We start from the raw sequence: 26,030 nt of genomic DNA, 5'->3' as shown, positions 1-26,030 counted from the left end.
GTACTGCTAATGCAACATGTTATTTTGGATGATCGCAAAAGCATTTATGCCATCATGATGTGGTGCTTATTATGACTCTTGTGTTGGAATTAATCTTCAGTTGTAACAAACTGAGAGATAAGGGGGAGCTAAATCTCCCACGTATGCCCTGATCGGGGGCATCAAACCAACGACTTGGTCTCGTTCCCGCCTCCTGGCACCTAATACAAAAGGAAAAGGACTCATCCTATTGGAAACTAATGATCTGGCATGAGTAGGCCACGTCCTCTCTCTAACAACCGATCCTAAAGAGGTGCTAAAGGATATGAAGACCATCTAATACCGCCGTCCACCACTAGGGCAGTGCCGGCGGCATGTCTACTCCGACCAACAGATGTGACAAGGGTCAAGCCAGTGGCGCTACTGGATTGTTGTTGAACTTATACCCCGGCCATCTCATCGGTTCTGGAGGATCCAAGGTGCGGTCATGGGCTACATGCCATCGAGCAGGCACAGGATTTCACCCAGTTCCTGTAAGTTCTCACGCTTCCCCACATGTAGGTGTTCTAATTACGAGATTAATATCAAGTAATGTTAATCAAAAAGGATTTTTTCTAACATTGATATCTAGAGCAAGGTTAATCTCGGTTGGAACCCCAATTAGACCTTGTTTTACTGTTAATAACTCATGTCAGGGTCTAATTGCTCATGTTCTGGTCCTAATTATTCGTCTTTAAGATCTAAAGTGTTTATGTTAATGTGCTAATGATTATGTTCTTATGTGATAATGGTCATAGTCAAGTAATTAACTAAATATGGGTCCAAAGTTAAGAATTGATGTTGTTATGTGCACCCCATGATCTTGTCTTCTCACCTCCTAATGCCTTTCGATAGTATGCCAACTAAGCCTCAAAGTTCAAGTGGTAATCAAGTCATGTTCAACATGTAGGAGGGGAATTACAAATTTCCTAAAATCCCCTGACCCTAGATTGAAAATCCCCAAATGTAAAACTCCAGAAATTGAATCCCCAAAATTTGTAGCCGAAAATTTGACATGAAAGAAGAAAATCTGAAGGGGCTCACCTAATGATGCCGCGTCATTTGTTTCCTTTGGGATCCTGACACTAGCGACGCTGCCGTCTCTCGGGACGTCGTGCGGGAAGAACTGAGTCCCAATTCATGTATTGGTGGATGCTTGCCCTACCAAGGTCGAACGGTGCTCATCGACATCGCCTTAACGCTTTGCACCGCCAGCCGCCGGCGAAATGATTGGCAAAAGGAACCTCCCGTCCGATACACGGGATGCCATGTGCGTGACGCCAGAGCCATGCTCGCCGGAGAAGCGCGCGGGACTCGGTCCGCTACACGCTGCTCCGACGAGGGCAACTACCACGCCGCCATCGCCGGCGAGCTTGGGACGCCGCCGAAGTCGGCTCTCCCCTGCGAGACCGGATGAATTGGGGAGAGGAAGGGGGGAATGACACTAGGGTTCTTCACGGGTGCTGGTTTTGTTCTGCCTCGTCCTGATCCAGGCCGTTGATTCAATCGGACGGCTGAGGTCAGCGCAGAGCTCATCTCGGGCTGCGAGTGCTTAACGGGCTAAGTATTGCAGTGGGCTGCGTCCTAAGTTGTCTTAGCCCGCAAAAAAACATGTTTTCATTTGGTGATTTTCTCTGTTGGGCTAAGTTATTAACGGATTGTCGTGCGTAGTATTGTGTCAAGGTCATGTTCTAGTCTTTTTTTTCCTTTTGGTCAGTGCATTTTTAGTATTGTAATTATTCTAAAAAGGGTTTTGCACTGTTAGAAAAGTTAAAATTGCCACAAAATAATGTTGTAAATTATGGTTTAGTTTTTTGAGTAGAATGGAACCAACGACTAGTTTTGCTTAGAAAACTAATAAGCAATGAATGGTAATGGCATTTTTATGATCCCTTTTCAGTACCATTCTAATGTTGAAATGTAACAATGAGAAATGAAATTAATGTTGAGCACATTTGTTAGTCCCTCATTTAATTTTGGTAATATCTTATTTGAGTGTAAAGTTTATGTAGTTGTCATTCTTATGGCACTTTTCTTAATGATGTGATCATTACTAATGGGCTAAGGCCACCTCAAGTAAAATGTTGATGGTCGCATGGCTCGGTTTTCCGCACCACACCATGCAGCACAATTTATTTTTGGGCTGATATGCCTATTCAGCAAAAGTAAAGTTATTAGTGGGTGCATTTTGTGTCATTTTATAATGATATGCACCGCTGAAATGTGCATAAAGACTCAAAGTAACGGAACTATTGTCAATTCCCTTAACAACAAATTTTGTTTAGGGATTTGTTTATTTTTTTGAAAAGATCATGTTGTCATTTATTTGACAAATATGAATCTTGATGTAACTTTGATGTCCAAATTTTATAATTTGGAAAATTTTATGATGATTAATATAATGACATTTTTACTTTGAAAGTCAAGTTTAATATCTACTCAATGATAATTTTATCGATGTTATTGATTTTAATTCTATGCATTTTCACTATATGTCACTGAGAATTTTGCAGACAAATTTGACATATATGTTTAATGTTATTTTCAGTGTTAATGAAGTGTCAAATTTAAGTTAAAATGACTACAACAGGTTATGAATCCTTGTGTCTCGTGACACATGGGATTGCACTATATTGTTGCTTTATGTTAATGATGGCTATTAATTTAGCTAATGTTCTTGCTGATCATCATGTGATTTTATGTTTCTCTAATCAAAATGGAACCAACAAAAAGTTTTGATTAGAGAATTAATTAGCAAATATTATAGTGGCATACGGTGATATTCTGACCAACATTGCTTATTTTTCATGTGTCATATATGAATAAATAAGGTTCCATTTATTTCTTGCCCAACGGCGATGTAGATTACAATAACAATTAAGCATGTCTTTAATTCATCTTATTGTATGATTAATTCATGCTTGATGGTTTCATTATGGTGTTTCAAAATTTGTCGTTGTTTCTTTCAGCTATGAACATTAATGATGATGCCAACTTTTTTTGGCATGGTCCATAACTTAAAGTAAATGACTTTCCCACGTGGAGAATAGAGATTCAAGTCTCATATATGAAGCTCACAATTTCTACCAATGATGTTGAAATTTTTAATCATGATGTTAAGGTAGAAATTGGGAGTGTTATGTGCCTTTCACCAAAAAAACGAGACTAAAGGCAAAGCTATTGGATGTATATCACTAGCATTTGGAGATGGCTTCATTCTGCATCTTATATGATGTTGTTTGTTTACATTCCAAGTTATTGGAGAATCTTAATTTTTGTCTCACTAAAAGGTGACACTGATTTTATATGTTTTAAATGTATTATGAGTTAACTCCAATTATAATACTGAAAATGCACAAAGAATAATAAGGGAAAGTTTCTGCATTTACTGTGTGAACCACATGAAAAAGATTAGGTAAATCCTAAATCCTTGCCCACGCCATCATCACTAAAATGGTAGGATTTTCCATGCGATCTCAGACGTTACCACATGAAAATATATCGGTTGGTCTTAAATTGGCCATACTTCATAGAGCTAAAGCATTTAACTGGACCAAAGAAAGCAGATTCATGTTGGACACGAAGAAAAACAAGCATAAAGACCCGGTGATACTCTAATGTTGTTGTAGCAGTAGCATGACTCACATAGTTATTATCTTCTTGCATCTCAACTCATCAGTATTGGTAAAATGCTCTGTTTGAAACGATGCGGAGTAAGCTCCGTATGATATTGTCCCTTAATGTTTGCCATTCCTAACCACTTGCGATCATTTTGCAACGCAAGAGATGTTTATCACTAAACCTGGCCATTAACTCAAGCTGGTTGACCATAACCAGCCCACTGAGAAATCTCATGGTAGGAGCAACATAGGTTCCCATATTCTTTTTCCTTTTATTTTCCTTCTTGAGGGAAGCTAAATTAAGTGGTGGTGATGCCTGTATTGATGACACGTCAATCCGGTACTTCAGGTCCCATATTTCCGCCTCATAGTCCTCCATGACATCCATATATGTCAAGCGGCTATCGTGACTACATATGGTCTGGAGTCAGTGTCTCCCACTGTGAGGACATGTAGAGTGATTTCATTCCTCAAGCACCATGAGGGCCAGAGCACCCTGTATTCCCCGGTTGCATCGTGCCGATAAAGGCCAAGTATGGCGTTGTTTAGCCGGACTTGAGGCTGCGGCAGAGGAGCAATCTGGCGGGTAGCCGGGTTGCATATATAGAACCTTGACCCCAGCTGACAGTGGGAGACAATGAGGAAGCCATGGTTGGCAGCGTGGACATCGACCCACTAGAGCAAGGTCCAGAGCTGTTGACAGGCCATGCTGTCGCCGGAGCCACGGAGGCTGCCAAGGTGGCCTCCTTCTTCCTCGACGATAGGCAGCGACGCCTGGAGGCGGTGGTGAGAGTAAATAGCATAAAACTACTACTTTAAGGGCTATGGTTTCAAAAAACTACTAGTTTTTAATTTTTCTCAGATAACTACCAAGTGAGCGGTCGGCTATTACGAAAAACCCAAAACACTCGTTGCTAGCGATTTAAACTGTTTTATGACAGGTCAGGCCCGCCCCTAAACAATCCGTTTGTTTGACCATTATCTTACATGTGGGACCCATGTGTAAGTTCTCTCTTCTTCCTCTATCTTCTCTTCTCTCCTCTGGCTCTTTCTTCTTCCTCTCCCCCTGCCCGACTACCCCCATCTGCCTACGGCCACCTCCACCATCTGTCACGCGTTAAGACAAGGTTGATGGTGGGATCGCAGGAGCGCGGGCTGTTGCCATCCGTGTGCCATGGCTAGGAGCACGCCCGCAGCACCCAGGAGCAAGGGCCACCGCCAGCCGCGCCAAGGAGCACGGGCCGCCACCAGTCGCGCCATGGCCAGGGGCTCGGGCCATCGCGCAAAGGAGCACGGGCCACCACGCACCATGGCTAGGAGCAACGGCAGCGGTCGGTAGGGAACTCCGCCACCTAGTCTGTCGCCCGCCTCGTGCCGAGGAACGCAGCGGCCGACCCGCCTCCTTTCGCCTGGTCGGCGACCTGGCTGCCGGCGCCATTTTTCTGGGCACACGCGAGTTATCCTCAAAGGCCCGATTGTTTTTTCTAAAAACATTCAGGGACATGATTGCTTTTTTAAGAAAACTTACAGGGGTTGTCGGTAAATGTATAAAAGAACACATTTTTTATATTAGAATATGACAAAGGGACACTGACATGTGGACCCCACATGTAAGGTAACAGTCAAACAGACAGTCAGATCAACGGTTTTCTTACATGCGGGTTCTGACTGTTATAATTGCGACCACTTTTAAAACACTCTATGATTAGGGTTTTTTGAAATAGCCGACCGCTCACTTGATGGTTATATGAGAAAAAATAAAAACCGATAGTTTTTTAAACCCTAGCCCGTAAAGTACTAATTTTTTTTGAACGGTCACCGGGGGAGAGGATCCCCACCTGAATATATTGCTCGAAAAGCTGCCAAAGCCAAGAGTCACCCCTTAAGTTTTGGCCGATCCAGTTTATAAGGGAAACCGGATCAAAAACCTAAACAAGTTGACCCCGTTTATGAGGGAAACCGGGCCGAAAACCATACAGGTAACAAGGTTATAGAAGATGAGAAAAAAGAGCCACCCAGGAAAGGGCATGACCTAGCTAGCAGGAAGAAAGACCAACACCACGAGAGACACAAGTAGATGTGGGGTTCTGTCGAGGGATCACAATACCAAGACTCTGCAAACAACCTAACGCACCGCACCGGCGTGCGTACCGAGCCACGTGGCACAACAGAGGATCAATCATAATCAACGAGTGCCAAACCATAACACAAACCTTGACTGGAACATCCGCCATGGGCGGTCAGAACGATTAGCAGGTTGGGGAGGCATCATTGTGTCATCATTGAGCAAAGGTGAACCAAGACAACACCAAGAGCCCAAAGCTCACCGTAGCACAATGGCAACCATGGGAGGGTCTTGAGCATGCACAGCAACAGGACGGAGACCACGCGAAGGACAGCCAAGAGAAACACCTGAAAAAGAAACACACCACCGTCGGCCCCAAGCTGGCCGCATCACCACCACCGTACCAAACGCACCAGCCTCAACCACACAACAACAACAGGGGCCATGGTTTGGGCCTCCAAGATGACGCCTCCAAGGAGGTAGTGCTGTCGAAGACACAACACCATCATCCGATCCGGCAAGCCCGATCTTGGGTTTTCATCGGAGACCACAAAGCAAAATACCATAGGTGCTGGAGCTCCACAGCAGCACCTCCTGCGAGGAAGACTACGTCCATAGACGCCGCTGCCGCCGACATCGACATAGTCGATGAAAGGTTCTCACCCGGAGTTTGAGCACATCCCTACAGCAAGACGGCCTAAACCACGCCGAAGCAGATCCACACGGAACAGCTCGAAGACCACGCCTCTAGGAAGGTATACGACGCCGGGGAGGCACCGTCATGGTCGGCTCACACAATGGGTGAGCAGGGATTTCTCCCAGAGCACCGCCGTACAGGACCCGATTCGGACCACTGCAGTTCAGATCCAGCCCGAGATCGCCGCCAGGCCAGCCGCCATCACGACCGGCATGCCCCGAGCCAGAAGCAAGCCACGCATTCACCAGCACTGCCGGCAGCGCTAACCAAGCCGCCGAGCACCATCCCATGACCGATCGCCTCGAAGATCGCCAGATCGGGGACGAGGATCTCGGCAAGCTCCGACCACTGCCAGATCTGGAGCTGGCGCGCCGGTCGCTCCGGTTCCACCTCGCCCCGCAGCTCCCCTGACTCGACGCGCGCCCGTGGCCGCCCGCACCAGCACCGGGCGCCACCACGACCGCGCCACACGCCCAGGGCCGCTCGCACCCAGGACGAGGACGCCCCGCGCCAGCACGCCCGAGCCCGCAACCCCCCGCCATCGAACCCGCAGGCCCACCACGGCGGCCACCGCCGGCCACTCAGCCGCGCCCCCACAGCGCCGCGCCGAGCAGTCGTCCACACAAGCCGTCAGCTCGAATTTTTACCGGTCAGCACCCCGTCCACAAGGACCAGCAGCCACATCCGGCAGCCATGGGGCTAGAGCAGGGGCAGCCGATGCATTTAGACGGCCGGCAGCCGTAGCCAAGCAAGCATGGAAGCAGGAGGCGTGGGGAGGATTTTGGATCTGAGGGAGAAGGAGAGAACGCAGCAGGCTGGAGAGGAGGCTGCACGCAGCCTCGCCGCCGCCGTCCGCCACGGGGCTTCGCCCGGCGGCCTCCTCCGGCGACGGCGAGGGGAGGGGTGGTCTAGTGGAGGTCGGCCGGAGAGTGGCGGCGGGGACCTCCGGAGTCGCTCGACCCGGGAGGCTCGGTATCTCCTCCATTATGCTATGTCTGCGTCCCTCTCTCGGACTCCATAAAGTACTAATAGTTTTATGCTATTTACTCCCGTGGTGATCGAGCTTGAACTCGGGCATGGAGGTGGTGCTGCGCCACGACGAGCGGACGGCGCGGCAGCGGCCGACGTCTTTGGGCGGCAGCAGCATGAGTATCTTGTCGACGAGGATCTCCTCGCACAGGTCGTCCAGCTTGGTCCCGTTGTCCCCTTCCATCACCGCCGGTGCTCCGGCCGGCCGATTGGGTGAAACAAACGAACGCGTCAGTGCCCAGGACCGGCTCGGAAGATGGACACGAGAGAGCACGAACGTGTGCTCGCCCGCGTAGCGCCGGGATGATATACGGCGGTGCTCCGGCCGGTCAGGCGAGAAGTTGATATCCAGGCGAGTGAGGGAACCAGAACAGCAGCTACATGGGCTTCACTCAATGGTAGTAACTGACGCGGACGGCGATGGATGATGGGCGGCCGACACGCCTGCGCCCGCGCGGTGCACGCCGCCTCGTTCCCATCACCGAATCATCGCCGCTCGTTGCAGATCGTGCGGCGGCGGCGCAGCGCACGGGTGCTGCGCGCGCCGCCGCCCTCCTTTGCTTCGCCACTAAGCACGCGCGCGTCGGCCGTCCACGTGGAGGCCCCAGGGGGCGCCAGCAGAGCATATTCCCGAGCCCACGTGGCGCGTCCAGATGCTGGTACCGGGACAGCGCATCATACGCACCGGCGACTATGTAGTGCAGCGTACACGCACGCCTCTTCCTCTCCTGTCCTCCTGCCTCTTCTCTCGTCTTCTCGTAGTAACAGCGCAGGCAGAAGAAGCTAGGTAGCAAACCTCGGGCGGTGAGCATGGAGGGGGACGGGAGGAAGGAGGGCGAGACGCCGGCGGCGGCGGTGAGAGGCGTGGCGTCGTTCGGGGCGTCCGTGCAGGAGTGGGGGCAGCACATGAAGGCCAGCGTGGTGGGCGTGTGGCGGAAGGCGACGGCGAGGAGCGAGCAGGAGGCGGCGGAGGCGGACCTGCGCGCGGCCAAGGAGCAGGTGGAGGCCACCGACGAGGCCGAGGCCAAGAAGAAGCGCCTCGCCGGCTGATCCAGGTCACCACGGCGCAGATAGCCCGTTTTTCAATCCATCGCTTTCGCCTGCTCTGCTCCGTCATCTGGGCTTTTTCTTTCTTCCAATCTGCTGTCTGTAGCCCTTCCTTCCACTTTGTAGTAGAGTGGACGTGTAGTTGTTTTACCCCTGATAAGACTAGTTTTATACTCCTTCCGTCCGAAAAAGTTTGTCAAGTTTCTTCGGACGGAGGGAGTACATGTGTATATCTGAAACTGCAGCATGTATGTATTGATGATCCAGGCCAATCTCAACAGCCGTTCTACTGTATGTCACGCACCTTCAGAATTCAGATGCAGAAATAGTAACTGAAATTTCTGCATGTAATGCTCATGTTGCATGTAATACTGTCTAGCCGGGTTACTTTCTGACTAAACCAAGCCAGTAGGGCATATATCAGTGCAGATTATTTCAGAAAGTACCTAGGCTGATAACACTGTATCTATTTCAGAAGTAAACAACAGGATAACAGATCATGAATTGCTTCTTGGCTGCAAGTTTTCCATGGCCTTCACCATGATTTATTGAGTTTTTCCAGCAACACCCGAGATAAGCTGCACTGGACAAACCGAATATGTTGCACGCATATCCACCGAAAATGGTCTAAAGTAGCAAAATTCCATGAATACTCGATGCAGAAGTTTCAGAGATCACCTGTAAAATCATTTAGGATACCCGGGAAGACGGTATTCTACAACAATGCAAGATTTCAGTATTCTACAACAATGGATACAGAACACAACCCAACCTTCCCGAGCGGGATAAATCAGTAGAGAATCGTCAAAACCTTCACTTCATTTGCATGCAATGTTACAACTATATGAGCATTTTCGCCTGACATTTCATATCAGTCATTCCTTCGCTTTCATCAGGATGCTTGTATACTCTATATGCCTTTATAGATTACTGGCTAGTAAACTATTTTTGGAACCTAGTAAACTTCACACTGAGCTCTGACTTTTTCTTTGTAGAGGAATTGGTCACACCTCCAAAGAATGAGAACCTAGAATCACCTTTTACTGAAGAAGAGATAAAGAAAGCAGACTCCTACCCTGATGGTGCCCCTGGACCAGATGGGATTCCTTTCTTCTTCTATCAACACTTTTGGGAGTTGATTAGGGTGGACCTAATAGCCTTGTTTAATGATTTTCATAAGGGAGAGTTGGACATACATAGACTTAACTTTGACATGCTTACTCTCGTCCCTAAGGAACCTGATGCAACTTCCATGAAAAAGTTTAGACCCATCAGCTTGCTTAACTGTGGTTTTAAATTTTTTACTAAGGTCCTCACCAACAGGCTGACTAGGATCCTCCAGAGGCTGATTGCCAGTAACCAATCTGCCTTCCTCAAAGGCAGATACATTCTGGAGAGCGTGGTCACTGCCCATGAAGTAGTGCACTCAGTCCATTCTGGGAAAAAACAAGGTTTGGTTTTGAAACTGGATTATGAAAAAGCCTTTGATAAAGTAGACCTTGGTTTCCTCCTGGACCTCCTCAAAAAAAGAGGCTTTGATGATATTTGGATTAATTGGATTCAGCAGATCACTCATAATGGCTCGGTTGGGGTCAAAATTAACAATACTGAAGGTAATTTCATTTTAGCTGGTAAAGGGCTCAGACAAGGGGATCCTATTTCCCCATTACTCATCAATTTAGTAGTACATGTGCTGACCAAGATGTTGTCCAGAGCAGCTAGTTGTAACTTGATTGCTGGAATATGTACTGAAGTCTGCAATGGGGGAATTATTTGTCTGCAATATGCTGACGATACCCTTCTCTTTTTAGATAATGACCTTACCCATGCCTCCGACCTCAAGACTATCCTCACTTGTTTTGAGCAGGTTTCTGGCATGAGGATCAACTACTCTAAGAGTGAGTTGATCCCAATTAACATGGAAGACTCTGATTTCATGCATTTTCTTACTATCCTGGATTGTAAAGGGGGGTGCTTCCCTATTAAATACCTTGGCATCCCTCTGCACCATGACAAACTTAGGAAGGAGGATATCCAACCTCTCATAGATAAAATTATGAAAAGAATTGCTGGTTGGAGAGGTAAGCTCCTCTCTTATAAAGGTAGACTCATTCTGATCCAGGCTTGCCTGACCAGTATTCCAATCTATCTTTTATCCTTCTTCAAGTTCCCTAAATGGGCCATTGAGATGATCAACTCTCAAATGGTCAACTGTTTGTGGAATGATTTTGAAGGCCATAGGAAACTTCATCTAGCCAACTGGAAGATGGTGTGTATGAAGAAAGAATTTGGAGGCTTGGGAATCCCAAACCTCCAAGATGTCAACTTGTGTTTACTAGGTTCCTGGGTGAAGAGATACTATGAGAGTGAAGGAAAACCATGAAAAATGATCACTGAGCACAAGTACATGTCTGGTAAGATTAACATTTTTGCTCCTAACCTATCCCCCAGTGCCTCCAGAATCTGGAAGGGGCTAAAAACCATTATCCAAGCACTGAAACTTGGTTATAGGTGGAAGGTTGGGTCTGGTGAAAAAGTTAGGTTTTGGGAAGACACCTGGTTTGGTACCTCCCCCTTAGCAGTGCAATTCTGACCTATCTACTCTATATGTAATGAACAAACCAAAAGTGTCAGGGAAGTATGGGATGGTATGCAACTTAAGCTCACTTTTAGAAGGAATTTTGATGGCAGGCTCATGGAACAGTGGTATCAGGTAGTGGAGATAACTAGCAGCCTGACCCTTACCAATGAAACTGATGCCCTTGTCTGGCAGCTAGAGAACAGGGGAGTTTACTCCACTAGCTCACTCTACCATGTGATTAATTTTAGGGGGGTGCAACCAGTCTTCATCCCCTCGGTGTGGAAGCTAAAAATTCCACCAAAAGTTCATGTCTTCCTGTGGCTCCTTGCCAACAACAAACTAATGACCAGGGATAACCTCAGGAAAAGACAGATTATTAAGCCACTTGAGTGTGTGTTCTGCTCTGAGGCTGAAACATGCTCGCATTTGTTTTTGACTGTGTGGTCTCTAGACAGATCTGGCCTCTGGTCTCAAATCATTTCGGGGTGGATACTGGGACTGATTTCGAATCAGTGGCCAGACTCTGGATTGCTAACAGAAAACACTCCGCCCTCAACACAGCTAACGCTGCTGTACTTTGGTGTATTTGGAAATATAGGAACTCTATGATTTTCAATAACACCTTATGGACGTCCATTAAGCAGGTGATGAGGCTGATTCTAAAAACTATCAAGAACTAGGTGATCCTGTCCTCGGATGGGGCGGCAGAAAGGCTGGAGGCCTTCACAACACACCTCGCGACCAATCTGAGACAACCACTGATGATCAGTGGCTGATCATGAAGCACGCTGGAGCACCGTTGGTGACTCCATGGGACAAGCTGAAGATCTCGGACGACGCAGTGGGCTTCTCGTCCCCCTCCAAGAAGCGTTCAGAAGCTACATCGATGCCGAGTCCAACCTCGACCCTGGTGGCTGCCTGGTCCCCTCAAGCGGTGACTGCACCGCCGCTGAAAGCGTGCAAGGCATCCCAGGAGCTGATCTGCATTTGATACTGCGTAGTGCCTGTGATCCGGTTGCGTTAACTCTGTACTGGCTTAAGCCATTGTTTTCTTTCTGAACTGCTCCTTTTAGTGAGCTGATGTAATAACTGAATTTGGTTTCATTAATATAATGGAACCGGGGAGGGCTCCCTGTTCTTCTAAAAAAACCTATTTTTGGAACGGCTATTGGTGAGCGCATGCTGCAACTACTAAGAAAGAACAGCTTCAGCACAACATATGAAGAAGTAAAGCTGAGCCTTGACACCTAAAACAACTACTCCAGATTGCCATGGCGTTCACTGGGTTTAGAACCTGCTGTGGCGTTAGTAGTAGATAAATTCCAAAGCAAATTTAGTTTAGAAGCTGCTGCAAGATTGCCATGGCGTTCACTGGGTTTCTTAGCTACCATGATTATTTATAGGTAACACTTAAGCTAAGCTCCTGTGGTGAAACTGTTGAGAGCATGTCCAGCAAAAATGATCTAACGTCGCAATATTCCATGAATAATCACATCTAAAATAATTTATGATACCTAAGAAAGTCATATTCTACATCAAAAATTTCACTACCAATATCTCACTAGTAACATTTTATTTGACAAGACTTTTGGCATTGATATGGTTCACAACCTGCCCGGACACTGAATCAGCCAAGGATCATCGAAAACCTATGTCTCATTTTAAGAATTTTACAACTTTTATTAGGAGAGTTCTCACTGGTAATTCAAATATGTCGGTTCTCTCTTCATCAGGATGCTTGGATACCCTATATGCATCTACAGATTACTGGTGAGTACATGCAGCAACTGCTACCAAGTTCCCATACAACATAGGCAAAAGTAAACTTGATGCATCACACCTAGAAGAACTAGATAAATTCAGACTAGGGTCAGGTTAGCACCCATGGAAACCCTATCTCGCAAGTAACATCGTATTTGTTTCTAAAATCTCACATGGATATAGAACACAACCTTCATTTCTCATGGAATTTACAACTATATGCACACTATCACCTGATATTTCGTATCTGCCATTTCTTCTATTCATCGGGATGCTTGTATGCTCTATATGCCTCTGCAGATTACTGGTGAGTAAACTCTTTTTGGAACAGCTATTGGCGAGTTCATGGGTACATGCTGCAGCTACTCGAAAGCACAACTTCCGCACGGCATATGCAGAAGTAAACCTGAAGTCTGACACCTAAAAGAACTAAATAAATTCCAAACTAGAGTCAATTTAGCACCTGTGCATTCTCGAGAGAAAAAAAAATTAAGCACGGTCGATGTTCATGTTGCATGTCTAGCTAGGTACATTCAAAGCAAGCACAAGCTAGTAGGGCAGATACGAGTCTAGATTATTCCAAAGCTAGCTAGGTACATTCTCTCTTCATCATAATGCTTGAATACCCTACATGCATCTGGTGTCTCAGCTGTTCCACGTTCTACCTGGCCTATTTGGGGTACACATCCAGAATTCAAGCTGGACCAGGTAGAACAGCTGAGCAATTGCTGAGACACCGGAAGTCCGGAACTCTTGCCTAACAGAAATAAACAGCAGGGCCGCAGATCATGTATTGCTTCTAAGCTGCACGCTGTGCCGTCCACTGGGTTTTCTGATATCCCCTGATTTATTGTGTTCTTCCAGCAACACCTACGCTCAGCTGCTGTCAACGAACCTGTCGAGAGAGCATATCCAGCAAAAATGGTCTAAAGTCGCAAATTCCATGATTTCTCGGTGCAGAAGTTTCAAAGATCACCTCCAAAATAATTTATGGTGCTCGGGGAGGTCATATTCCACATCAATGCAAACTTTCAGTACCAAATATCTCACAAGCAACATTTTATTTGATACTGAATTTTGGCATGGGTATGGACCACAACCTTCACGAACTCAATAAATCAAGCTAAGGATCATCAAAACCCACACCTCTTGTACATTAGTTTTACAACTTTAGGAACATGTTCACCTGATATTTCATATCTGTCATTTTCTCTCTTCATTCCGATGTTTGGATAGCCCATATGCCTCTAATCTCTATATATTGCTGGTTGTACACTCTTTCTAAAACTGCTATTGGTGAGTACATGCTACAACTACTCGAACGAACAAATTTTCACACGACCTATGCAAAAGTAAACCTGAGCCCAGACACCTAAAAGACCTAAGTAAAATACAAACTAGAGTCAGGATAGCACCCAGAGAAACCCTACTCGTCACCAGCTCAACCCATCTCACCTCAGCACATTACATGTAAACAGAGGACGACAATGAAAACTGGATACAAGTACCACAGAGGCAGCTAAGGTATAGTTCAAAGTGGGGCATTCTACATAAAAAAACTTAATCTCCATGTCAAAGACATGTCCAAAGAGTAACAATAACACATACTCCAGGGAGCAATGCTTCTCATGGAAAGTTGCTTAGATACTAGTAATCAAGTTAGATACCTTAGAAGCCATGTATGGCACTGGATTCATATACTTGTAAGATTCCTGCCTTGATTACCAGTATCTAAGAAACTTAACAAGAAAACATTGCCCATATGCATTATTGTTACCCTATAAACTACTCCCTCCGTAAAGAAATATAAGAGCGTTTAGATCACTAAAGTAGTAATCTAAATGCTCTTATATTTCTTTACAGAGGGAGTACATGCCGGATGGTAAGAGAGAATCCCACATCTGATGATGAAACTGAGCTAAGCATATGTTCCATGATAAGATCATGTCCAACGAAAGGGTAGAAGCGAGAAGCTTGGGTAAAGAGCAGGTATACTGTTACTCCTCCTTTGGCTCGACTTGTCACACATCATTTGTCATGTCTGTGCTTTCCTTCTTTGTTTCAACTGGAGTTTCAACAGGGTTATTTTCATGTACTTCGGTAGCCATGGTTATACTTTCTACTTCGGTGGCGATGCTTGTGATTTCTTTCCCAGCTGGATTTTCTACAAGGCTACTTTCATCTACACCACTGGTCATATTTATGCCGCCATCAATTACCGCTGGAATTTCTACTTCGGTGGCAATGCTTTTGATTTCTTTCCCGGCGGGATTTTCTGCAGGGCTACTTTCATCTACTTCACTGGTCATATTTATGTCGCCTTCAATTACCGCTGGAATTTCAGTACAGTCGTTTGTATTTACCAGACTTCCACAAGAAGGCAAACCTTCCTTAGTATCAGTATTTGTCCTCACAGCTTTTATCGATGTCCAAACCTTGTTTAATTTACTGTGCTTTTTGCTCCGCAGATGACCAGCCATGATGACGTTGCTATCACACCTGACTCTGCAGCGATCACACCACAGATAGTTGTTCTTCTGAACAACTTCATGCATTTCACCGTCTACTAGCATGTGTACTTTCTTAGGTGCATCACAAGGATCTGTGCTGTTCTTATTCCCAGTGGTCGCCTGCAAGCAGTTTTTGTCATCTTTGATTGCCTTGCTGGCGCCACACTGTGCCAACTTGGCCTTATGTTTTCTTCCTCCGAGATGCTCATTTAGACCAGCTTCACATGTTGCACTAACCTGGCATAGTGCACAGCTCCAGTCCTTGGCTAGTTTCTGTACTTTCTTTGGTACAGTAGCTGCAGCATTTGCAGCTGCTTTCCTCTTCATCTTTGGAACCTTCAATTTTGGTGAAAGAGCCTGAGATGAACATTCAATGCAATAGTTAACGGATGTGCATATCTACCAACATCCTGCAGCTCAAGAATAATAGCATGTTACGAGGTATTCAGATGGTTGCAAGCTGAAACTATGTCTCATGACTGAAAGTATCTCTCTACAGATACTGATAGCAATCAAATGAATAAATGGAGACAAGTAGCATCAATGGGAAATCATCAGCGTCCTTTTAAACTCTGACTCTGATCTGAGCCTTGATGCACCCAGTAAGCAATATCACCACCAAAATAACTTCATAACTTGCTGACAAGAATCAGTATGTTCACCTGTCACCCTTTTCTACAACAGGAATACTCTCTTTGCCACTCAAGTTCACACCATCTGCCTAAATCATACTCCCTCTGTCCCAAAATATAAGAATGTTTTTGACACTACACTAGATATCAAGAATTGCCGACTTATGCATTACTTGATGAGAAATCTTCTACTTCCTCTGTATCTAAATATAAGACATTTTGCAGTTCAATTTGAACTGAAAAAACGTCTTATACTTAGGGCATGTACAATGCATAGCCTCAAGGTGATGCCTCGCATGCCATGTAGGATCGGATATGACGTAAAGTAGGTTCGGATAGAGAAGCGGGATCCTCTTCAGGAGGCGGGTGCTTGAAGAGAAAAGGTGTGGTCCGGTGACAAAAGCTAAAAAGGTTGGAGTGAAAAGTAGAGATGCATGTGTACTAGAATCTTTATTTTCTATTTCTTAATGAGGCCCACTAGTGGTAGCTTGCATTGGGGAGAAAAAATAAATGTAGATGCCTCAAGTTACTTTTTGTCATGGGGCATATGTATCCATATGCCACCATTGTACATGCCCTTAGATACAGAGGGAACAAGAATTTGCTGCTAAAGTTAAATCTAATAGGACAAGTGAAATAAACGTAAAACGTACAGACAGTGTGCAGAACTCTGAAATGACATAACAGAAATGCCGAATCTGAGAAAGATTTGTGCCCACATACCACGGGTGTCCCGGAGGGCTCGATCTCAAGCAGCTGGAGCTTATGCTTCGGCTTCTGACGCGGCGGAGACCACCTCCTCTCCTCGCAGGGGAACGGCATCCTTTCCCCAAATCCCGCGTGCCGGCGAGGCACAAACCCCTGCCAGGCACCAAACTCGTCGAAAGGCACCGGCGGCGGCGGCGCGTACGGGGGCGGGCGCATCGGCATCGGCATCGTCGGCGGCGGCATGAAGCAACCGGGGGCGAGGAAGGGGTCGGGCCCCCAGCCCCCGCGGGCGAAGGCGAGGTCGCCCTCGGCCTCGAACTCGCGGCGCACCTCCTCCTCGACGAGCCGCCGCCTCACCTCCTCGCGGATGAGGTGCTCTCGCCGCGCCGCCTCCCACTCGAGCGGCGGCCGCGGCAAAGGCGAAGGCGAAGGCCCTGCTGCGCGGAGCGGCGGAGGGCGTCAGGGATTCGGGCGCTCCGGGGAGTGAATTCTGTTCCGGCGGTGCTTACCTTGCGTGCCTTGCGCACCGGCACCGGTGTAGCCGTCGCGGGGGAGGGAGAACCGTGCCGGCGGGGAGCCTCCGGGGGCTGGCGGGGAGGAGCCGGGCGGCCCGCGGTCCCCGGCGCGGAAGCGGAACTCCATTGACCGCCGCGGCGGGAACGGCGAGGTGGGGTAGATCCAGCGGCGGCGCAGTGCAGAGTGCAGAGCAAGACTGCTCGGCTTCGTCCCGGCGTGCTGCGGGGGGTGTCCACTGTCCAGGCTCTCTCGTTGGGTTCCCCTGAAATCGGGCCCAACCGAACATTTTTTTTCCTTCCATTAAGCCCTCTATTAATTTTTTTTCTTCAATGAATTGTGCATGGCTGGGGGGCCACAGCCCCCCCCCCCCAACACTACACTAAGCTCCGCCAGTGGTTGGATCCCCCCCCCCCCCACACACACACACCCAGCGGGTAACAGCGGCATCGCCTCGTCCTCGCATCACGGGTCGTCAGCGCTCGCCGAGGTACCTCGGGTGCGATAGTTGCTGTGCGGTGGGCCCTTGATTGTGCGCCGGGAGGAAGATGGCTCGCGGTTGCAGGTTCTCGGCCATGCGGGGGGCTAAATTTCGTGTTTTGACCCTTTTCCCAAACCTATTCGAGATCTGACCCTAGGTTGAAAAAAAATCGAGATCTGACTCTTTTGCTACCGCCAGAGTCCATGGCGGCAGTGGCGGAGCTTGACCCAGAAAGCTGGGCGGGCCGACTGTAGAAAATAACTGCAGGGAATATGTTCCATGGCCCAAAACGAAGTATATACTACAGAAAATAGCATGGGCTGGGCGGGCCATGGCCCATTCGGCCTTGCCGTAGCTCCGCCACTACATGGCGGTAGGGTCTAATAGCCTACCGCCAGGGACTTTGGCGGTAGGAAACATCGTACCGCCAAACGGGCTGGCAATAACCTGCATAACCCTACCGTCAAGGTGCTTGGCGGTAGGCACGAGCACGCACTGTGTTCAATACTTAGGAGGTTTTTGGCGGTAGGGCATGCAACCCTACCGCCAGGGTCCTTGGCGGTAGGCTGTTATACCCTACCGCCATGGTCCCTGGTGGTAGCAAAAGGGTCAGATCTCGAAAAAAATTCAAACTAGGATCAGATCTCGAATAGGTTTCAGAAAAGGGTCAAAACATGAAATTTAGCCCATGGGGGGGGTAGAAGACGTGTTGCATGCTATTGTTTGCGCATGCGTGGTGGGCCATAGTGTTTCAGCTACGATGACAAGGTGCGGATGCTTCGGCAAAGTGTCCAACATGGACGGTGTTGCCGCAATCCGGCGGGCGGGGATAGAGGATTGCTACAAATGGAAGTCCTACATGTCTTCGGTTGCGCCGCCGGCGCCTGTGGGTATCCTTCCCCTCCTTGGAGGCGTCGATGAGGTGCCCCCCCCCCACCACCACCACCCGCGACATTTGTGTTTGGTTCTTATCTCCGGGCGAAAGCCTAGGTTCGGTTTCGAATCAACGATGATGACATCACCGACGTCATTCCGTAGTTGGGAGCATTATGTACGCAGACATGGTTGGGAGGTCTTGTGTTGCATTCCTTTGGTGCTCGTTGCTGCGAAGGTCATGTGGTGCATTCTTTTGATGCTCGTAGTTGTCCTAGGTCGATCTTCATGGGCGCTATGTATGTTGTCGCTTATGCGTAGGGCTGGACCAAAAGCTTGTGGTTCGCAAGCTTAATGAGTACTCGATAGTTCAGCTCGTTATGCTCGTGGCTCGTTTCTTAATGAACTGAGTCAATCATCAATTTCAGCTTATTAAGCTTAACGGGCTTGATGAATGAGCTAACGAACGAGTTTCATGTGTAGCTCGTTAAACTCGTTAGTAACAACACAACACAACACATATTTTCATCTCACGTGACAAAAATTTTGTAGCACCTCAGCCCATCTATTAAATCTAATCAACATAAAGAGGCAACAAAGTAGATGGGCGAGATTAAGTTTCAAACAAACCAAATCGAGCAGGATTTTTTGCTCATTAAGCTTAACGAGCACGAGATTAACGAGCCGAGCAGCTCGTTGATCCACTCCTTGTGTGCCCAAGACGATGCCTCCGTCAAGACTAATCAAGTCCTTCCACCTACTCGCCATCCTCTTTTTAGGCACTCATGGGTGGATGAGTTTCTGTTGGCTTCGCCGGTGTTGGTCGTGACACGCTTTGTCTTTCTAATAACTTAGGGTAGGCCCTATGTGTTGTGGCTGTGAATTGCAACGTATGTGGTGGCTAGTCAAATTTGTAATACACTTGTTGCTTGCAACAGATAGTCTTTGGAATTTGTTTTCTGCCATCTATAAAAATATGATACACCTAGACGTACTCTAAAAGAAATAGTCACACAATTCCATGAATACTCGGTGCAGAAGCTACAAAGACCACTTCAATTTACAATACTTAGGAATACCATATTCCACATCAATAAAAAAACTCCTAGCAAAATATCTCACAAATAACATTGTATTTGAATCTCAAATAGAACACAACCTTCCCGAGCAATATAAATCAATGGAGAATCATCGAGACCTACACTCTTTTTTTTTCATGGAAAGTTACAGCTATATGAGCATTCTCATATGATATTTCATATCTGCGTCAGTTTATCACCTGTTTTGTGTAACATTCACAAGGTCACAATGCGGTCAGTGTTCATGTCCCATTCACAAGGTCACAATGCGGTCAGTGTTCATGTCCCATGTAATGCGCAGACAAGAGGTGTATCGAGCAACTCTCTCCGTCCGGAAATACTTGTCCGAGAAATGGATGTATCTAGACGTATTTTAGTTCTAGATACATTCATTTCCATCCATTTCTATGCAAGTAATTCCGGACGGAGGGAGTACTTACTATCTGTCTAGCTAGGTATGTTCTTACTTCTTAGTAAACACAAGCTAGTAGGGCACACATCAGTATAGATTATTTCAGAAGATATAACACCAGACCTACATGGGGTACAAATTATAACAATCCGGAATTCAAACTCGAGAAGGTACAACAGCAGAGAATTGCAGAGACATTGGAACTCTGGCCTAACAGAAATAAACAGCAGGACCACAGGACATGGATTGCTTCTTGGCTGCAAGCTTGCCATGGTGTTCACTGAGTTTTCTGATCTCCCATGATTTGTTGCGTTTCTCCCAGCAACACCTGAGATAAGCTGTTGCGGACGAAACTCTCGAGGGTATATATATATCCAGCAAAAAACTGTCTAAACTCACAAATTCCATGAATACTCGGGGCAGAATTTTCAAAGATCATCTCTAAAATAATACGTAAGATACCAAGGAAGCCCATGTTCTACATTAATGCCAAATTTCAGTACCAAACATTAATGCAAAATTTCAGTACCAAAATTTGACGTTGAAATTTGGCATGCATACATATCACAACCTTCCCGAGCAGTATAAATCAGTCAAGAATCGTCAGAACCTACACCTCATTTTCATGGAATTTGCAGCTTTAGAAGCATTTTTGCCTGATATTTCATATATGCCGGTTTCTGTCTTCATCAGGATGCTTGGATAATATATATGCATCTCACAACTATATATTAATGCTGACCACAGTCTTTCTGAAACAGCTATTGATGAGTATGCGCTGCAACTAATCAACGAACAACTTTCCACACAACATATGCAAAAGCAAACCTGAGCCACACCTAAAAGACCTAAACAAATTACAAACGAGTCAGGTTAGCACTCAGGGAAACCCTACTCATCACCAGCTCAACCCGTCCCACCTACTCACATTAACTTAAACAGAGGGCGACAATCAAAACTGGCTAAAACTACAACAGAAGCAGCTTAGGCAAAGTTCAAACTGGGCATTCTACATAAATAAGTCATCTCCATGTGAAAGACATGTCCAGGGAGCAATGCTTCTCTTGCAAAGTTGCTTAGACACTAGTAATCAACTTAGATACCTTATAAGCCATCTGTTGAACTCGATTCGTAAACTTGCAAGATTCCTACCTTGATTACCAGTATCTAAGAAACTTAACAAGAAAACATTGCCCATATGGTGGCCATTCTTTGTATTTCTTTCTGGACTGGATTTTCTACTGGGCCACTTTCATCTACTGCGGTGGTCATATTTATGTCGCCTTCAATTACCACTGGAATTTCAGTAGAGCCGTTTGTATTTACCTGACTTCCAAAAGAAGAAGGCAAACCTTCCTTAGTATTGGTATTTGTCCTCACAACCTTTATCGATGAACAAACCTTGGTTAATTTACTCTGCTTCTTGCACCGCAGATGGCAAGCCATGGTGGCGTAGTTACCACAACTGACTCTGCAGTGATCACACCACAGGTAGTTGTCCTTCCGAACAACTTCATGCATTGCACCGTCTACTAGCATGCATATTTTCTTAGGTGCATCACAAGGATCTGTGCTGCTCTCAATCCCAGTGGTCATCTGTGAGCAGTTTTTGCCATCTTTGATCGTCTTGCTAACGCCACACTGTGCCAACTTTGCCTTATGCTTTGTTCCTCCAAGATGCGCATTTAGAGCAGCTTCACATGGTCGACTAACCTGGCATAGTGCACAGCTCCAGTCCTTGGTTGGTTTCTGTACTTTCTTTGGCACAGTAGTTGCAACATGTGCATCTGCTTTCCTCTTCACCATTGGAACCTTTGGATTTGATGAAAGAGCCTGAGATGAACATTCAATGCAATAGTTAATCAGGTGCGCATATGTAACAACATCCCGTAGCTCTAGAATAATAGCATGTTATATGGTTATTCGGATGATTGCAAGTTGAAACTATGTCTCATGATCGAATGTATCTCTCTACAGCTAGCAATACCAATCAAATAAATGGAAGGAGACAAGTAGAATCAATGGGAAATCATCAGCATCCTTTCAAACTCTGACTCTGATATGAGCTTTGATGTGCCCAGTAAGCAATATTACCACCAAAAATAACCTCATAACTTTCACCAAACAGTGGTGACAAGAATCAGATTGTTCACCTGTCACCCTTTTGCTACAAAAGGAATACTCTCTTCAGATTACTGCTGCGTGCACTGTTTTTTAAATAGCTATTGGTGAGTACATGCTGCAACTACTAAGAAAGAACAACTTCAGCACAACATACGCAGAAGCAAATCTGAGCCCGGACACTTAAAACAACTAAATAAATTCCAAACTTGAGTCAGTTTATCACCTGTTTTGTGTAACATTCACAAGGTCACAATGTGGCCGTTGCTCATGTCGCATGTAATGCACAGACAAGAGGTGTAACGGGCTACTTACTATCTGTCTAGCTAGGTACATTCTGAACAAACACAAGCTAGTTATCTAAACGCTCTTATATTTCTTTACAAAGAGATATAAGAGATCTGTTGAACTGGATTCGAAGACTTATAAGATTCCTACCTTGATTACCAGTATCAAAGAAACTTAACAAGAAAACATTGCCCATATGGTGGCCATTCTTGTGATTTCTTTCTGGACTGGATTTTCTACAGGCTCGCTTTCGTCTACTTCGGTGGTCATATTTATGTCGCCTTCAATTAGCACTGGAATTTAAGTAGAGACTTTTGTATTTACCTGACTTCCACAAGAAGGTAAACCTTCCTTAGTATCGGTATTAGACCTCACAACCTTTATCGATGTTGAAACCTTGTTTAATTTACTGTGCTTCTTGCTCCCCGGATGGATTTCTTTCTTAGTATCGGTATTTGTCCTCACAGCCTTTATCGATGTCCAACCATCGTTTAATTTACTGTGCTTCTTGCTCCCCGGATGGATTTCTTTCTTAGTATCGGTATTTGTCCTCACAGCCTTTATCGATGTCCAACCATCGTTTAATTTACTGTGCTTCTTGCTCAACGGATGGATTTCTTTCTGGACTGGATTTTCTACAGGGCCACTTTCATCTACTTTGGTGGTCATATTTATGTCGCCTTCAATTACCGCTGGAATTTCAGTAGAGCCGTTTGTATTTACCTGACTTCCAAAAGAAGTCAAACCTTCCTTAGTATCGGTATTTGTCCTCACAGCCTTTATCGACGTCGAAACCTTGTTTAATTTACTGTGCTTCTTGCTACGCAGATGGCCAGCCATGATGCTGTTACTATCGCACCTGACTCTGCAGAGATCACACCACAGATAGTTGTTCTTCCGAACAACTTCATGCATTTCACCATCTACTAGCATGCATATTTTCTTAGGTGCATCACAAGGATCTGTGTTGTTCTCATTCCCAGTGGTCGTCTGCAAGCAGTTTTTGTCATCTTTGATCGCCTTGCTGACGCCACATTGTGCCAACTTCGCCTTATGTTTTCTTCCTCCAAGATCCTCATTTAGACCAGCTTCACATGTTGCACTGTCTACTAGCATGCATATTTTCTTAGGTGCATCACAAGGATCTGTGTTGCTCTCATTCCCAGTGGTCGTCTGCAAGCAGTTTTTGTCATCTTTGGTCGCCTTGCTGACGCTACATTGTGCCAACTTCGCCTTATGCTCTGTTCCTCCAAGATGCTCATTTAGACCAGCTTCAGACGGTGCACTAACCTGGCATAGTGCACAGCTCCAGTCCTCGGCTAGTTTCTGTACTTTCTTTGGTACAGTAGTTGCAACATTTGCATCTGCTTTGCTCTTCATCATTGGAACCTTTGGTGAAAGAGCCTGAGATGAAGATTCAATGCAATAGTTAATCAGGTGTGCATATGTAACAACATCCTGTAGCTCTAGAATAATAGCATGTTACTCCCTCCGTTCCAAAATATAGCGCGCCCGCGCTTTTCGAGGTTCAATTTTGACCATAAATCTAACCAACGAGACCGACTGCGACGGGAGCGAAAATTATACCAGTGAATTCGTATTCAAAAGAAGTTCTTCAATTATATAATTTTCACTCCCGCCGCAATCGGTCTCGTTGGTTAAATTTATGGTCAAAGTTGAAGCACGGAAACCGAGGACGCACTATATTTTGGAATGGAGGGAGTATGATTATCTCTACAGCTACATATACCAAACAAATAAATGCATGGAGACAAGTAGAGTCAATGGGAAATCATCAGCGTCCTTTCAAACTCTGACTCTGATCTGAGCCTTGATGTACCCAGTAATCAATATTACCACCAAAAAATAGCCTCATAACTTTCACCCAACAGTGGTGACAGTATCAGTCTGTTCGCCTGTCACCCTTTTTTCTACAAAAGAAATACTCTCTTTTCCACTCAAGTTCACACCATCTACCTAAATCATACTCCCTCCGTTCCGATTTACTCGTCGTGGTACGAGTAAATCGGAACGGAGGGAGTATGTCTTAGCTGATAATTTTGATTATCTGGAAGGGCAATATTCAGTATGATAGCAATTGTCCCGATCTATTCCTACCAGATTTGGTGTTCCATTGAACTAAGCAAAGAAATATTTGCTCTTGATAGCAAGGATTGCCCACTTATGCATGACTTGATGAGAGATCGAGATTTTCCACAAAACTAAACGTTGCTGCTAAAGTCAAATCAAATAGGACAAGTGAAATAAGCATAAAATGTACAGCAACATTGAGCTAAAGAGGAACAGGCAGTGTGCAGAACTCTGAAATGAAGAACAGGAATACAGAAGGAATTTCTGAGCCAAAACTGTTTTTAATGCCGAATCTGGAAATCAACTTCAGAACAGATAATGTGCGAGTGACTCTGAAATGACACAACATAGATGCAGCAGGTACTTCTGAGGAAAGTAAAAGTTTTTCATGCCGAATCTGGAAAAGAACTTCAGGCCTAGTAGTACGGCGACGATAATGACTTGACCTGAACAATCGGAAGAAGATTCGTTTGTGCCGACATACCTCGGGTCTCCCGGAGGGCTCGACCTCAAGCAGCTTGAGCTTGTGCTTCGGGTCTGGCGGCGGCGTAGACCCCCACTTCGCCCCGAAGAGAAACCGCGTCCTTTCCCCAAACCCCGCGTGCAGGGGACGCCCGAACCCCTGCCAGGCCCCGAACTCCTCGAAAGGCACCGGCGGCGGCGCGTGCGGGAGCGGGCGCATCGGCACCGGCAACGGCATCGGCGCGTGCGGCGGCGGCGGCGGCATGAAGCGATCGGGGGCGAAGAACGGGCCGGGCCCGAACCCCTCGTTGAGGCCGCGGGCGAAGGCGGGGTCGCCCTTGGCCCACTCCTCGGTGAGCCGCCGCGTCACCTCCTCGCGAATGATGAGCTCTCGCGGCACCGCCTGCCACTCCAACGGCGGCGGCAAAGGCGGCCCGCGGTCGCCGGCGCTGAAGCGGAAATCCATGGACCGCTGCCGCGGCGCGAACGGCGGGCTGGGGCTGACGGAGAGGCGGGCGATCGGAGCGGCGGCGCCGCCGCCGGAGGGAACTCGCGGATCGGTCGCTAGGGTTTGAGGGGGAATTGGGGAAGAGAAGAGAGAAGCAGAGGAGCAGAAGGAAGAGGAAGACGGGGATGAGAGTCTGAGATTTCTATTCAGACCCTTCGCTCATACTCCCACAGCGAGGCGGGACCCACAGTCAGTCACACGTTGACTTGTTGGCTCTGCACACAGACTCTCCCCCTTGGGACGAAAACGAGCACGAAGAGCGTGCTACCTGTAGTTCAGAGCATCTACAACTTGCCAAATCTGGCCCCCTACGCCCGCGGATGTGTTCACGCACAGCGTCCACCGGTCCCTCATATCTTGTGACCGGCATCAATATATCTCGAATCTGGACTCTTAAATCCATGCAAATTCATGCATGACTATCATACACGTCAATGTCGCACGTGATTAACAAATGTTGGTATCGAGCCATCCGGCATCTGTGACAGTACCAAGTGCAAGAATCCTCATAGCAGTCGTGCATTTCTGCTTAGC

At 46.6% G+C, this 26,030-nt stretch overlaps 3 protein-coding genes across 4 annotated transcripts; 1 reads left to right on the top strand and 2 right to left on the bottom strand.

Annotated features, from left to right (window-relative positions):
* The first annotated feature begins 8,146 nt into the window (after positions 1–8,146).
* Positions 8,147–8,790, top strand: LOC123161539 (uncharacterized). The gene has a single exon (XM_044579352.1). It carries the CDS (start codon positions 8,240–8,242, stop codon positions 8,477–8,479), a length of 240 nt encoding a protein of 79 aa, XP_044435287.1. The 5' UTR covers positions 8,147–8,239; the 3' UTR covers positions 8,480–8,790.
* A 5,461-nt stretch (positions 8,791–14,251) lies between these two features.
* On the bottom strand, positions 14,252–17,554 carry LOC123161538 (zinc finger RNA-binding protein). Of its 2 annotated transcripts, none has more exons than XM_044579350.1 (3): positions 17,178–17,554; positions 16,684–17,105; positions 14,252–15,685 (listed from the first exon to the last, which is right to left on the bottom strand). In XM_044579350.1, the coding sequence occupies exons 1-3, from the start codon at positions 17,308–17,310 to the stop codon at positions 14,840–14,842; spliced, it is 1,401 nt and encodes a 466-aa protein (XP_044435285.1). In that variant the 5' UTR covers positions 17,311–17,554; the 3' UTR covers positions 14,252–14,839. The 2 variants fall into 2 exon arrangements, with proteins under 2 accessions (XP_044435285.1, XP_044435286.1); XM_044579351.1 differs by having other exon boundaries at positions 16,684–17,102.
* Positions 17,555–20,845: 3,291 nt separating this feature from the next.
* LOC123161537 (uncharacterized) lies at positions 20,846–25,655 on the bottom strand. Its single transcript, XM_044579349.1, has 3 exons — positions 25,011–25,655; positions 22,760–23,839; positions 20,846–21,859 (listed from the first exon to the last, which is right to left on the bottom strand). The coding sequence occupies exons 1-3, from the start codon at positions 25,452–25,454 to the stop codon at positions 21,203–21,205; spliced, it is 2,181 nt and encodes a 726-aa protein (XP_044435284.1). The 5' UTR covers positions 25,455–25,655; the 3' UTR covers positions 20,846–21,202.
* Between the last annotated feature and the right edge of the window lie 375 nt (positions 25,656–26,030).

This window comes from Triticum aestivum, chromosome 7B (assembly GCF_018294505.1).
Source record: "Triticum aestivum cultivar Chinese Spring chromosome 7B, IWGSC CS RefSeq v2.1, whole genome shotgun sequence".
Classification (NCBI taxonomy): domain Eukaryota; kingdom Viridiplantae; phylum Streptophyta; class Magnoliopsida; order Poales; family Poaceae; genus Triticum; species Triticum aestivum.
Note: the sequence above shows the minus strand (reverse complement) of the source record. Positions and strands in the feature narration are given on the sequence as shown.

Coding starts and splice junctions, on each gene's coding strand:
- LOC123161539 (XM_044579352.1), top strand. CDS start 8,240: ATGGAGGGGGACGGGAGGAAGGAGGGCGAGACGCCGGCGGCGGCGGTG.
- LOC123161538 (XM_044579350.1), bottom strand. CDS start 17,310: ATGGAGTTCCGCTTCCGCGCCGGGGACCGCGGGCCGCCCGGCTCCTCC. Junction 17,106..17,177: donor CGGTGCGCAAGGCACGCAAG/GTAAGCACCGCC, acceptor CGCTCCGCGCAG/CAGGGCCTTCGCCTTCGCCT. Junction 15,686..16,683: donor AGCCCTCCGGGACACCCGTG/GTATGTGGGCAC, acceptor TGTTCATCTCAG/GCTCTTTCACCAAAATTGAA.
- LOC123161537 (XM_044579349.1), bottom strand. CDS start 25,454: ATGGATTTCCGCTTCAGCGCCGGCGACCGCGGGCCGCCTTTGCCGCCG. Junction 23,840..25,010: donor AGCCCTCCGGGAGACCCGAG/GTATGTCGGCAC, acceptor TCTTCATCTCAG/GCTCTTTCACCAAAGGTTCC. Junction 21,860..22,759: donor TACCTTCTTGTGGAAGTCAG/GTAAATACAAAA, acceptor TGTTCATCTCAG/GCTCTTTCATCAAATCCAAA.